The sequence below is a fragment of the Primulina eburnea genome, chromosome 1, assembly GCF_022965805.1.
Source record: "Primulina eburnea isolate SZY01 chromosome 1, ASM2296580v1, whole genome shotgun sequence".
NCBI lineage: Eukaryota > Viridiplantae > Streptophyta > Magnoliopsida > Lamiales > Gesneriaceae > Primulina > Primulina eburnea.
In genome coordinates this window covers 18,241,838-18,256,698 of record NC_133101.1, presented here as the reverse complement: position 1 = coordinate 18,256,698, position 14,861 = coordinate 18,241,838, and the positions used below count along the sequence as shown (strand labels likewise).

Here is a 14,861-nt window from a genome sequence, read left to right as displayed (position 1 = left end):
ATAAATCAAATACATTTTTGTAAAATAATGAGTGGGAGCGGGTAATATGACAATATTAACCTTTGGTCTCCACCGTTAGAACAACACCGTGAGTTTTTTGTAGCGCTTCGAGACGTTTTTATTATGTCCTCCCTACGGAGAGTGTCTACTAATTACAATAGCAAGGTTGTTTTCCATGAGATAAAATTTTAAAATGTATTTTAGTTTTGACCTACCCTACGGTGGCAATTACTAAATTAAGTTTTAAAATCTGATACGGTGGGTTACATTCATAAAGAAGTAATTAAATTAGTTAATTATCTTTTTGACTAAAATTTATAAGAAATTAAAAGATGCTAGAAATATGAGATATTTTAGATAGCATTTATTAATTGAGAAAGTCTTATTATAATTAGCAATTTTTTGACCTACCCTACGGCGGCATTTAATTGTGGTGATTATAATTCTTTAAGACTCAAGTAACATGTTTTGTGTATTATCATTTGCTTTTCTGCATTCTATTACTTTGTCTTTAAATTTTTTTGTGATATTTATGCAACTGCACATTGAAAATATTTCTCACTTTTTTCAGAAAATATGTCAAATCCTATTCTACTTCTTCTTGCATCGCAAGTTTTGACTGGTGAAAATTTTTCTAAATGGAAAAGCAACATGAATATCCTCTTGATCAATGAAAGTTACCATTTTGTCCTCAAGGAGGATTGTCCTCCAGTGCCTCCAGCTAATGCTTCAAGGACTGTGTCACAAGCATATAACAATTGGATTGTTGCAAACAACAAGGCACGTTGCTACCTGTTAGCAGCAATGAATGAAGTGCTTAGAACTAAGCATGAAGCCTTTGAGACTGCTAAAGAGATTATGGAATCTCTACAACAAATGTTTGGACGTCCATCTGAACAAGCACGCTATGAAGCTGTGAAAGCAGTTATGAATTGCAAGATGAAGAACGGTTCTTCAGTTCGTGAGCATGTGTTGAAAATGATTAATCATTTCAATGATGCTGATATCAATGGTGCGAACATTGATGAAAAAACACAAGTTGGCATGATCCTAGAGACACTTTCTCCTGCTTTTCTCCAATTTAGGACAAACTATGTTATGAATCATAGGACATGTAATATGACAGAACTCCTAAATGAGCTGCAAAGTTATGAATCTCTGATAGATGATAACAATGGCAAGGCAAATGTTGCCGAAGCTAATGTGGCTGTGGGAAAAGCTTCTTCTTCTAAGAATAAAAAGAAGAAAAATGTGGGAAAGTTTAAGGGCAAGAAAAAGATTCAAAAGAAGAATTGGAAGGGTGCTGAACCCAAACCAAAAGGAAAATGTTTCCATTGCAACGTGGATGGCCATTGGAAAAGGAACTGTAAGAAGTACCTTGATGAGCTGAAACAAAAAAAGAAACAAGGTAAATTAGATTTACTAGTCATGGAAACATGCTTTGTTGAGAATGATTTCTCAAGCTGGATAATTGATTCAGGGGCGTCTAACCATGTTTGTGTTTCTTTGCAGATGCTGGAGTCGTCCAGGGATCTTGATGAGGGAGCTTTCATGATGAGAGTAGGCAATGGGGAAAGATTATCAGCGACGGCAGTTGGGACAGTGCGACTGTCATTTAAGAATAATAAATATTTGATTTTGAACAATGTTTATTTTATTCCTGGTTTCCAACGCAATTTGATTTCAGTTTCGAAGTTGCATGAACAATTTATTTATGTTTCTTTTGATATTGACTCTGTTTCAATTAATAAGAATGGTATGAATATTTGTTCTGGTTATGTTGAGAATGGTCTATTTTTTATTAAGCCAATTTCACATAATTTACTTCAAACTGAAATGTTCAAAGTCGCTGAACCAACCCCTAAGAGAAGAAAGATTTCTGATGAAAATAATGATACATATTTGTGGCATTTAAGGCTTGGTCATATCAATGTAGAAAGGATAGAAAGACTAGTAAAGGATGGTCCTTTGAAAGAGTTAAAACTAAGTACTCTACCAGTATGTGAATCCTGTCTTGAAGGAAAGATGACCAAAAGACAATTTTTGGCAAAAGGTAAAAGAGCTACAACACCTCTAGATATTATACATTCCGATGTATGTGGACCTTTGAATGTCAAAGCAAGAGGAGGTTATGAATATTTCATCACTTTCATTGATGACTATTCAAGATATGGATATGCATATTTGATGCAAAGAAAGTCCGAAACTTTTGAAAAGTTCAAACAATTCCGTGCTGAAGTAGAAAATCAACTTGGCAAATCAATCAAGACTCTTCGATCAGATCGAGGAGGAGAATACATGGATTATGAATTCAAGAACCACTTGATTGAAAATGGAATATTGTCACAGCTCACAGCACCTGGAACACCACAACAAAATGGTGTAGCCGAAAGAAGAAATCGAACTTTGCTCGACATGATGAGATCAATGTTAAGTTATTCTTCTCTGCCTAATTCATTTTGGGGTTATGCACTGGATACAGCAGTATACATTTTGAATATTGTTCCATCTAAGTCAATCCCTAAAACTCCCCTAGAGTTGTGGAATGGTCACAAACCTAGTTTGAGACACATCCGCATGTGGGGGTGTCCTGCACACGTGTTAAAGGGAAAGACTGGAAAGTTGGAACCTCGTTCAGAAGTGTGTATTTTTGTAGGCTATCCCAAGGGGACAAGAGGAGGTCTGTTTTATAATGCTACTGAAAACAAAGTGTTTGTATCGACAAATGCTACTTTTCTTGAGCATAAATACATTGCAGATTTCAAACCCAGAAGTAAAGTAGTTCTGGAAGAGTTGTTGGCTGATGAGATTAGCCCCATACCAACAAAATTTGTTGAACAAGAAAGAATGGAGACCAATACTCAAGGTCCAACACCCTCGCCTCCACGACGACATAGTGAAAGGGAAATAAGATTGCCTATTCGCTATCGTGAACTAGGTGAAGCACAAGTTGCAGTCACTGATGGAGGTGACGATGATCCATTGACATATAAGATGGCAATGGTTGATGTTGATCAAGAAAAATGGCAAGAAGCCATGAAACTCGAAATGGAGTCTATGTACTCGAATTCGGTCTGGATACTTGTAGATCAACCTGAAGGTATTAAGCCTATTGGTAGCAAATGGATCTACAAGAGAAAGAGAGGGCCCGATGGGAAAGTCGAGACTTTCAAGGCTAGATTAGTGGCAAAGGGTTTTACCCAAAAAGAAGGAGTAGACTATGAGGATACTTTCTCTCCAGTTGCCATGCTAAAATCTATCCGGATTCTCTTGTCCATTGCTGCTCATTATGATTATGAGATATGGCAAATGGACGTTAAGACGGCTTTCTTAAACGGTCATCTTGAGGAAACCATTTATATGGTACAACCAGAAGGTTTCGTAGTTAAAGGCCAAGAGCAGAAAGTCTGCCAGCTGCAAAGATCCATTTATGGACTTAAGCAAGCTTCTAGATCATGGAACATAAAATTTGATGAAGCTATAAAATCTTATGGTTTTCATCAAAATATGGGTGAACCTTGTGTATACAAGAAAATCGAAGGACAAAAGGTGGTCTTCTTAGTTCTTTATGTAGATGATATTTTGCTCATTGGGAATGATGTGGAAATTTTATCTAGCATAAAGAATTGGCTAGCCAGCAAATTCCAAATGAAAGATTTGGGAGAAGCAAGTTACATTCTTGGAATTAAGATTATTCGAGATCGGAAAAATAAACTTGTGGCATTGTCTCAAGCATCATACATTGACAAGGTGCTTGTCAGATTTGCGATGCAAAACTCCAAGAAAGGAAGCTTGCCTTCTAGACATGGAGTTCATCTCTCAAAAGAGCAGTGTCCCAAAACACCGCAAGAAGAAGAGACAATGAGACGGGTTCCCTATGCATCAGCAGTTGGTAGTCTCATGTATGCAATGTTGTGTACAAGACCCGACATATGCTTTGCAGTGGGAGTGGTTAGCCGATATCAGTCAAATCCAGGATTAGATCATTGGGTTGCAGTGAAGCATATACTCAAATATCTGAGAAGGACTAGAAACTATATGCTAGTATATTCTATTGGGGATTTGATTCCTATTGGATATACAGATTCTGATTTCCAATCAGATAGGGACTCTAGAAAGTCTACTTCCGGTGCGGTGTTCACTTTAGGAAATGGTGCCATTATATGGAGGAGTGTCAAGCAAACTTGTGTTGCTGATTCAACTATGGAGGCCGAGTATGTAGCAGCTTGTGAAGCAGCAAAAGAGGCTGTTTGGCTTCGTGAGTTCTTGAGAGATCTGGAAGTTGTTCCAAACCTGCATGAACCAATCAAGCTCTATTGTGATAATAGTGGAGCGGTGGCCAATGCCAAAGAACCTAGAAACCACCGCAGAGGAAAACACATAGAGAGAAAATTTCACTTGATAAGAGACATTATCAAGAGAGGAGATGTTTCAGTTCAAAAGATCCCTTCTGCGAACAATGTAGCTGATCCATTTACTAAGACATTGCCTGCTCGAAGTTTTGAGCAACACCTTGAAGGGATGGGACTCAAAAACATGTCTCATTTGCTTTAAGGGCAAGTGGGAGATTGTTGGGTATGGTGCCCAAAAACAAATGATTTTATTAATGTGAGAAATATTTCAATATTGTTTTTGCATGCATGTTATTTGATGCTTTATAAATATCTGGAATCCCAAGATTATTATTATGTGATTTTAAATATTTGTATATAAGTGTTATATACATGAGGATAATATTTAAAATATAATGATCTAAATATGTCCGCAATTAGAAATTAAAGTTGGGATCTTTAATTTAAAATTGTTAGCGTGGTTCATTTTAGAATGATCTTATCCGGATTATTGTTAATGAGATTATTATGAAAACGCTTTATATAATTAGATTATATAGGATTGGAGCAGATTAATTTTGAATCTCTATAAATTTCCGGATCACATTGAGAATTCAATATTAATCAATGATGGTCATATATGAGTCAATCTTAATTCTGAGTAATTAATAAACTCCTATTTATGATATTGTGTTTTTTGACATATCGAGTAATGACACAAATAATGGTGTCAAAAGTTCTTGGTACATTGGAAATACAATAAAATAAATAGCTGGGAATATTAATATACAAAACGAAATCCATTCCTTCATAAAAAGAAGATAGATAAATTGTTCTCTTAAGTGTTGATTCGGGACTTGAATAATAAGAGCGCTCAATTTATGATTAGATCATAAACATATTATTCATTAGAGAATCAATGGGACTTAAGGAAAAAGATATTATTAAAGAGGTTAATCGGAAATTACCTAGCTTTAATTATGGACAATTTATGGAGGATTGATTCACATGTAGTGACTATATCAATGGACTATTCATTTTTGTTGAGTAATTTTATATGTATTTTTTCAAGAGTGCAATTCCAAGTTTATAGTGGAATAACTTTGGAATTAATAAAATTAATATATGTAAATTAAAGAGTTTAATTTATTATTAATTTTATTGGAGCTTGAAATTATAGGTCCATAGTTCCCCATGCCATCTCCGATTTACTTCGAACACTTATGATAAATAATTGATTTATCAACTTAAAATTTTTGAATTTTAAGTCATTGCTCAATTTCAATTTGTACTCATCTCAATCAATTAATTTTGAATTAATTGTCAAACAATAATTTGTGATAGAGATCACAAAAGATATACATTCCAAAATATTTAATTTTGAATTATTAATATCAATTATTCTCTTTGAAATATTTATTTGATAAATATTTGAGAAACTAATTTTTGAATTATGATGGAGATAAGATCTTCTTCATTATTCATGATGATCTTTGTTATATATATATATATATATATATATATATATATATATATATATATATATATATATATATATATATATAAAGATATGGAATGACATATATATATATATATAATATAATACTAGATTGAGTGGTGGAGGAGATAAGATCTCCTCCACTTCAATCACGTGAAGTCACTTCCCTCTTTTGAGGGAAGTGATATCAGTTTTATATAAAAAGTTGTTTTTATGTTATATATATATAGAATAAAATAAAAAGATTGAGTAGTTGAGGAGATATGATCTCCTCCATCACGTAAAGCTTCTCAAATTTGAATAAAAAGTTGTTTTTATTTCATATATATATAGTATATATATTTTTGGGATGAAAGATCTTAACAAATTGAGAGATATTCTACACAATAATATATTCTCTCTTGATTTTTCTCAATGGTTGAGATTTATAAATAGAGAATTATATCATTGTACGAAAAGACAGAAAAAGAGAGCAATACAGAAATATACTAAAAAGTTTTTGGTGACGCCCACACGTCAGTTCGTTGATTCGAGAGAGTAGGCGTGGAAGAACTACGGTGTCATAGCTCTCAGTATTCCAATCTCATTCGACGAAGGTATATTATATATCTTGTTGATTATTTATTAAATTAATATAGATATTGATCGTTCAACATTTGGTGATTAATGTTGTTTAATACGATTCGATCTATGCCAAGCTTCCGCAAATATGTTTTTTTTTTTGAAAAATACGGTTTGAGAAACCAACAGTTGAAACTGATCTGGGATGGAGACACAAATGTAGGATTGACCCTGGAAAGAAAAATGATGCTCATTCAAAGCAATGGTATGTCTTGACAATGCAAACAAAAGGGTACTGCAATAACATTGACCCTTTAAAAGGATAAAGCAAACACACCAAAAATACGATCTATAAAATGTTAGTATCGTGTACAAAATTAAATGTTGAAATATCGTTTATAATTGCATGTTAATAATACCTTCTCAATCACACCAAGGTAGCTTCCACAAATACTTGGATACAGCCCACTAGATTTATCAGCTGTAAAAGCACGGACATTCATTTCATATATAACAAGATCCTTCTGCAAAACCAGTGGGCAATGTCCTGCAGTCAAAATAATCAAATATGTGAAAAATATACAAAGTACTAACGCAAACCTCAGAGACAAACTAAAAATATTTACTAATGTGATGCCATCAAAGGACGGACATAGATGGCATTTATTACGAATAACACATAAAAACCGAGACACCAAGCTGCACCACCAGTTATGGCAGATTCAAGGCAATCAAGTGACACACTGGGGTTGCAATTTATTGTGAACAAACACACCAAAACTAGCACAGTAGAACCCAACAGGCACCATTAATGGGGGTGTAGCTATTTTGAATTAACATACCAGAAACATCACCCCAATTAGGCAATACCAGTAATGGAAGGTTGAGGACTCTGGATGAACACAACCAATCAGTTTTATAAAATACAAAAGGAGCTATTTGTGCAATAGTTCAACTGGACAATAACAATTCCCATTTGTATAGAACAGAAGATTAATAAAGATCCTACAAATAAGAATTTCACAACTTTCACATTGAACTTCGGTAAAGTAAAATCAGACTGTCCATAACGTTGTTTATTTAACTAATCGCATGGAACCAACCAACCCACCCACACCAAAACCTCAACCCAAAAATGTGCAATGTGAAATCTATTGTAAAGCATATTATACCAAGGAAAAAGAGTCATTTTAGATACTTTAACCTCCTGCCCAGCCTTAACTCAAATGGATATTGTCAATAAATGTGATTAAGTATTTTAAATAATAGATTTTGATTGGATAAAATTAAATCTGGTAAAATAAGATGTGATTTTTTGATTCGTTGGGATTATTTTCTGCTTCTTTTCCTATGTAATTGACAATTAGTACTAAAATTATTATCAGAAAATAATAAGAAATCTAGGGTTTTCTCTTCCCTATCTTGCTCTTTACTTTTCTGCAGATATACCAAGCGACTACGAGAAGAACCGACGTCCTCCAATTATGAAAACCAATTAGTATCTCCAACAAAACAAATAGGGAGAGCACCATTCACTTTGTTCATATTGATTACCTCAGGTATGCCAGGAGCCTTGTAGTCTTCCCCCCAGTCAAATGGCAAGCTGTCAAAATCATAAGTTCCGAAGAATGTAGACATCGTATTGTTGGTATCACCAAATACCCTGCGTCCTTCAATAAGCTTCGCATATGGATCAATTAAAATATTTCGATATCAAAACGATGCCCTTTATCCCAATCATGGGGACCATCAACTCGGTAGCCATAGAAGATATCGTGACGCGGCAAATCCTAATAAATAAAAAAGAATAATTTACCATCAAAGTATTAACTTGACTTGATCTTATTCGCAAACAATTTACCATCAAGTATTAACTTGACGCAAACAATACTAACCACGAAATGAAGATTAATAAAAAAGAAGGCGATTTCTTGATAAGTTAAGATCTTAAACCGATTTACTCTCGCTAAGGTTTTAGATATCACAACTTTCAAACACTTGTATCTTTATTCAGGAGAAATATATGAGCCTTTTATAAATGGAAATACACCCTTGTATTTATCTTACGTTTTACGCCATTGAGTTCGTATTTATCTTACATTTTTAATGATTAAATATAAGAAAATATAAGAAAAATACAAACAAAGAGGGGTGTATGCAATGTTAGAAATTGTTGCGATACTCACGAGAAATTAAGGGTCCAATCCCCGCGACCTGATCGGGCAGGTCGATCCCCGTAATTTTCGCAGCGGCAAACATTGTTCGTTAACGACAAACGAAATAAATTTTTCGGACACCGTATGCTCTCATCGCCCCCATCTTCAAGGTCATCTACTAAGCTTTTGAAGGAAAATAGTTTCCACTTCCCCGTGCCTTTGACTCCTCTGCTAAAATAGTCCTTAGTAGGAAAAATAAAGCTTCAACCTCTTCACCTTCTAACTCATCTGCTAGGTGATGCTTACCAGGAAAATAAAACTATTAGCTCATCATCTCATAAACTTCTCTGTTAAGCCGGGCCTTTGCAGAAAAATAATAATTCAACACCTCCACCCTCTAACTCCTCTGCTAAGCCGGGCCTTAGTAGGAAAATAAAATTCATCAGCTCCCATCTAACTCCTCTGCTAGGTGATACCTATGCAGGAAAAAATAAAATTCAACACCTCCACCCTCTAACTCCTCTGCTAAGCCGGGCCTTAGCAGGAAATTAAAATTCATCACCTCCCATCTAACTCCTCTGCTAGGTGATACCTATGCAGGAAAAAATAAAATTCAACACCTACACCCTCTAACTTCTTGTTAAATATAAAAATTGTACATTAATTAAATGTTTTTATAATATAAATTTATAGTTTTTGTTTTATTAAATGTTTAAATATTATATGTTTTATAATAAATTGCATAAAAAATAAGTTGTTGTGTAATTATAAGTTTTTACTATTTTTACAGGTTCGATAAAACAAGAATAACCTTGCCGTTGCAAATGGGATTAAGATGATTCTTGGACCTGTAGAAAGTTGATGATAATATCTACAATATTGGTGTCAAGCATGAGATAAAAATCTTCTCACATTTGGGATTAAATTAAGCAACAAATAAAGTTACCGAAGAAATGGCAATTTTACCATGCTCTAGTATTTTGACCATATCTCTCAAATTAAATTACTTGGTCAAATGATCTGAAAAAAATACCACAACTAGACAACTCAATTATCCACATGTTTCTTTTTATGTGAAGAAGCAAATTCGGAGAAGAAGATTTTCAAAAGTGATGTGTAATATAATATAATATCTTGGAACACCAATGAAGACTTTTATGTAAAAAATAATATTTTATTTGTGGTTGTCTCCCCAAATTTGGCTATAAATAGGGGTGCATTGTAATGTATTGAGATATCTCTCATTCTATGAACAAACCTTTGAGTTCATAATATTTCTCTCTATATTTTTTATTTATTTCTTCATTTAAAGACAATTAGCATGTTAATTTCATATTCAAAGTTTTACACTTTGAATAATGAATAGCTAACTTCCTAAAGTTGAGATGATAAGGTGAAACTCTTGGCATGATAATAAGGTTATTAAAAGATAAGAATCTATGTTTTATATTATTTAATCATTATTTATTGTTTTTGTTATATTTATTTATTTAAGCATTTTTATACCCTACTTATAAGTGGGAGTTTTGATTTATTGTTGCTATATGTTACACTAAATTCTTGGAACCATTTAAATGTTAGTTTGGCATTACCAACCATTTAAAGTGGATGCCTTGATTTATTATATATAAATATATTATAATATTAAATTCTTGGAACCATTTAAATGTTAGTTTGGTTTTACCAACCATTTAACTTGGACTCCTTGATTTATTATATATGAATATATCATAGTATTAATTTATTGGTACCATTTAAATGTTTGTTTGGTTTTACCAACCATTTAAAGTGGGAACCTTGATTTAGTGTTTACAAATATATATAGCATAATAAATACTTGACCACATTTATAAGTTTTGGTTTATATTATATACTTATAAAATAATAATATATAACATAATATAAATATGATTATTTAATATATTGGAACCATTTTATTAAGTGGATTTCAATATTGTTCGTTAATGTTAACTTTATTAAAATACCAAGAGTGAATCTTTTAATCTCAACTATTTAAATTAAAATTTGAACAATTAAAATTTACCCATTAAAGATTCAAACAATTAAAATTAAAAAGAAACAAAAACAAAAACAAAACAAAAAGATATTGTAGTGGACTTGTAATTACCTTAGCTTCCCTGTGGATACGATATCGGACTCACCGAATTATATTACTTGTGGACAACCTGCTCTTGGGAGTGCAACAATCAAAGTGACAACAAGTTTTTGGCGCCGTTGCCGGGGAAGTATAATTTAATTTCAAGTCTATTTAATTTTATTTATATTTTATTTTTCTTTCTTTGAATTTTTATTGCTTTTGTGTGTTTTTCATCTTTTCTTTTGCATTTGTATGAGCATTATTTGTCACGTACACTTAGTGGTCGACTCATTGGAAATAACCCTTTATTTTCACAAAACATGGCGGAAGAACCCATCCAAGAAAATGAAGATGAAATTCAATCTCAACATGATCATGATAGGCGAAGAACACTTAGAGATCAAATGAATCATACACGTACTAGTGCACCTTCATGTCTAGTTTTTCCCCCTGATGCATCTCATTTCAATTTTAAGCCTGGTATTATCCAACTTTTACCCAACTTTCATGGCTTAGATTCTGAAAATCCATACATGCATTTACGAGAATTGGAAGAAGTGTGCAACACATATAATGATCTAAATTGTAGCATGAACACCATTCGACTTAAGCTTTTTCCTTTTTCTTTAAAAGATAAAGCTAAAACTTGGCTACAAAATCTTAGATCGGGATCCATTCGAACTTGGGATGAATTGCAACAACAATTTTTGAAAAAGTTTTTTCCATCTCATAGAACAAATTCTTTCAAAAGGCAAATCATCACTTTCACTCAAAAACAAGGAGAAACTTTTTATCAATGTTGGGATAGATATAAAGAATTGCTTAATCTTTGTCCTCATCATGGTTTTGAAATTTGGAGAGTTGTTTCTCAATTTTATGAAGGCTTAACACCTAAAGATAGGCAAATGGTTGAATTTATGTGTAATGGAACATTTGAAGATAAAGATCCAAACGAGGCAATTGAGTATCTCGATTCATTAGCTGAAAATTCTCAAAATTGGGATACGATAGGTACAATTGAACCATCAAACAAGATTCAATCTCCCACATCTGGTGGAAGTATGTATACACTCAAGGATGAACATGATCTCCAAGCAAGATTTACCTCTTTGGCAAGAAAAGTTGAGGCACTTGAACTGAAAAAGAATGGTCAATTAAAATCTGTTCAAGAAATTGCATGTCACATCTGTGATACAAGTGATCATTCTATAAAAGATTGTCCCACTTTGCCTTCTTTTAAAGAATGTATCCATGAACAAGCCAATGTTTTAAACAATTTCAAAAGGCCAAATTTTGAACCATTTTCTCAAAGTTACAATCCAGTTGGCGAAATCATCTAAATTTTAGTTGGAGGAATGATAATGCTGCACAATTTTCACAACCACATTTCCAAAATCAACAAAATTTTCAAAATTATGCACCTTATGTTCCTCCACCTAAAAGGAATTTGGAAGATATATTGAATTCTTTCATTACAAAGCAAGAGTCTATCAATACTCAAACTGCTCAAACCATGACAGATTTGAAAGATACTCTTGCTAAATTTTCATCTGCCCTTAATGTTCATGAAAAAAGGTAAATTTCCTTCACAACCACAGCCTAATCCCAAGGATCATCATTCACAAACTGGAACTTCTGGAACTCAATCGATGGATCAGGTAAAATCTGTTATTACCCTTCACAGTGGTAAGGTTGTGGAAAAATCCATTCTTGAACCTCGTGAAGATGATGATCAATCAACTCCAAAGGGTAGGGAAGTGGAACCCATAACTTGCGAAGAGGAGGATCAACAGATAGCGCCACCACCATTCCCTCATGCATTAAAAAATACAAAAAAATCAAATTTGAATTCTGATATATATGATATTTTTAAACAAGTAAAAGTTAATATTCCTTTATTAGATGCAATAAAGTGGGTACCATCATATGCCAAATTTTTGAAAGACTTGTGCACTGTGAAAAGAAAATTGAATGTGAAAAAGAAAGAATTTTTAGCCGAACAAGTAAGTGCAATCATTCAAAATAATAATGGTTTGAAATACAAAGACCCAGGTTGTCCTACTATTTCTTGTATTATCGGAGAACGAAAGATTAAAAAAGCCTTGCTTGATCTTGGAGCTAGTTTGAATTTACTTCCATATTCAGTTTATCAAGAACTCAATCTAGGCGAGTTAAAACCTACTTCGGTAACACTTTTACTTGCTGATAGATCTGTTAAAGTGCCAAGAGGTATGGTAGAAGACGTGTTGGTCTAAGTTGATAACTTTGTATATCCTATCGATTTCATAGTTTTAGATACACAACCTATTGAAGCTTGTAATGAAATTCCTGTAATTTTAGGTCGTCCATTTTTAGCAACTTCTTATGCTCTTATAAATTGCAGGAATGGAATAATGAAGTTGTCATTTGGTAACATGACCTTGGAGCTTAATGTGTTTAATCTTTGTAAGCAACCACATGACAAAGGAGATGAAAGTGAAGATGAAAATCTTATTGAAACTCTTGTGGAAGAAAACATTCAAGAAGGGAGTACTCGTGATCAATTAGATATTTGTTCAATTGATACTGTTAAAGAAAAAATTGAAATTGATCTTGATGATTTTATTAGGTATCACCCGTTACCAGGATCAGAAAAAGAATTTGAGGCGAAATATGATAACAAAGATGAACCACCCATATTGGAGTTAAAACCATTGCCAGAAGAATTAAAGTATGCATTCCTTGGAGAAGATGAAACATATCCGGTGGTAATTTCTTCTAAACAATCAAGTAATCAAGAAGGTAAATTAGTTGATATGCATAAAAGACATAAAAATGCAATTGGTTGGACACTAAAAGATCTTAAGGGCATTAATCCACTAATTTGCACTCACAAAATTCACTTATAAGAAAATGCTAAAACATCTCAACAACCACAAAAGAGATTAAATCTACACATGAAAGATGTTGTGAAAACTGAAGTTTTCAAACTACTTGATGTTGGAATTATCTACCCTATTTCTGATAGTAAGTGGGTAAGCCCAACACAAGTAGTTCCAAAAATATCTGGCATCACAGTGATAAAAAATGAAAAAGGTGAATTGTTAACAAGTCGAGTCCCATCTAGTTGGCAGATGTGTATTGATTATAGAAAATTAAATGATGCCACTAGAAAAGATCATTTTCCATTACCATTTTTGGATCAAATTTTAGAAAGAGTAGCAGGTCATTCCTACTACTGTTTTCTTGATGGATATTCACGTTATTATCAAATTCCCATTGCACTCGAAGATCAAGAAAAAACTACAATCACGTGTCCTTTTGGAACATTTGCATTCAGAAGGATGCCATTTGGTTTATGCAATGCCCCAGCAACATTTCAAAGATGTATGCTAAGCATTTTTAGCGACATGGTTGAAAACTGTTTGGAGATTTTCATGGATGATTTAACTGTTTTTGAGAGTACATTTGATAATTTTCTTGAAAATTTGGAAAAAGTTTTAAAAAGATGTGAAGAAAAAGGTCTTATTTTAAATTGGAAAAAATGTCATTACATGATTACTTCTGGAATTGTTTTGGGACATGTCGTGTCATCTCATGGAATTGAAATTGATAAAGCAAAAGTTGATGTCATTGCCAATTTACCCCCTCCAAAAACCATTAAAGAAATTCGCTCATTTTTGGGACATGCTGGATTTTATAGGAGGTTTATAAAGGACTTTAGTTTAATCTCTATACCCATTTGTAACCTCTTAACAAAAGACAGTGCATTTGAGTGGACTCAAGAATGTCAAAATGCTTTTGATAAAATCATTCGACATTTAACATCAGCTCCTATCATGCAACCTCCTGATTGGTCTTTACCATTTGAAATCATGTGCGATGCGAGTGATTATGCAGTCGGTGCAGTATTAGGTCAAAGAAAAAACGGTAAGCCTTATATGATATATTATGCAAGTAGAACTTTAAACAATGCTCAAATGAATTATTCCACAACTGAAAAAGAACTACTTGCTGTAATATTTGCATTAGATAAATTTCGTTCTTATTTGATTGGATCAACAACTATTGTGTTTACTGATCATTCTGCTATTAGATATTTGTTGACCAAACAGGATGCAAAGCCACGACTGATACGATGGATTTTGTTGCTCCAAGAATTTGACATTGTAATCAAAGATAAAAAAGGAACCGAGAATGTCATAGCTGATCATTTATCGAGACTAACAATAGGATCA

General features: G+C 33.1%; 1 protein-coding gene, 1 long non-coding RNA gene and 1 other non-coding gene across 3 annotated transcripts in view; 1 reads left to right on the top strand and 2 right to left on the bottom strand.

Annotated features, from left to right (window-relative positions):
- Positions 1 to 14,861, bottom strand: part of LOC140811715 (uncharacterized) — a 33,719-nt gene that overhangs the window by 6,945 nt on the left and 11,913 nt on the right. The window contains exons 2-3 of the long non-coding RNA XR_012113510.1: positions 7,945 to 8,180; positions 6,810 to 6,914 (exon numbers count right to left, since the gene is read on the bottom strand). This is a non-coding gene — a long non-coding RNA (uncharacterized lncRNA). The remainder of the gene's footprint in view (positions 1 to 6,809; positions 6,915 to 7,944; positions 8,181 to 14,861) is intronic.
- Positions 577 to 1,949, top strand: LOC140811705 (uncharacterized). Its single transcript, XM_073169762.1, has 2 exons — positions 577 to 1,408; positions 1,513 to 1,949. Exons 1-2 carry the CDS (start codon positions 577 to 579, stop codon positions 1,536 to 1,538), a joined length of 858 nt encoding a protein of 285 aa, XP_073025863.1. The 3' UTR covers positions 1,539 to 1,949.
- Positions 11,383 to 11,491, bottom strand: LOC140815291 (small nucleolar RNA R71). The gene has a single exon (XR_012114329.1). It is a non-coding gene; the product is annotated as a small nucleolar RNA R71 (small nucleolar RNA).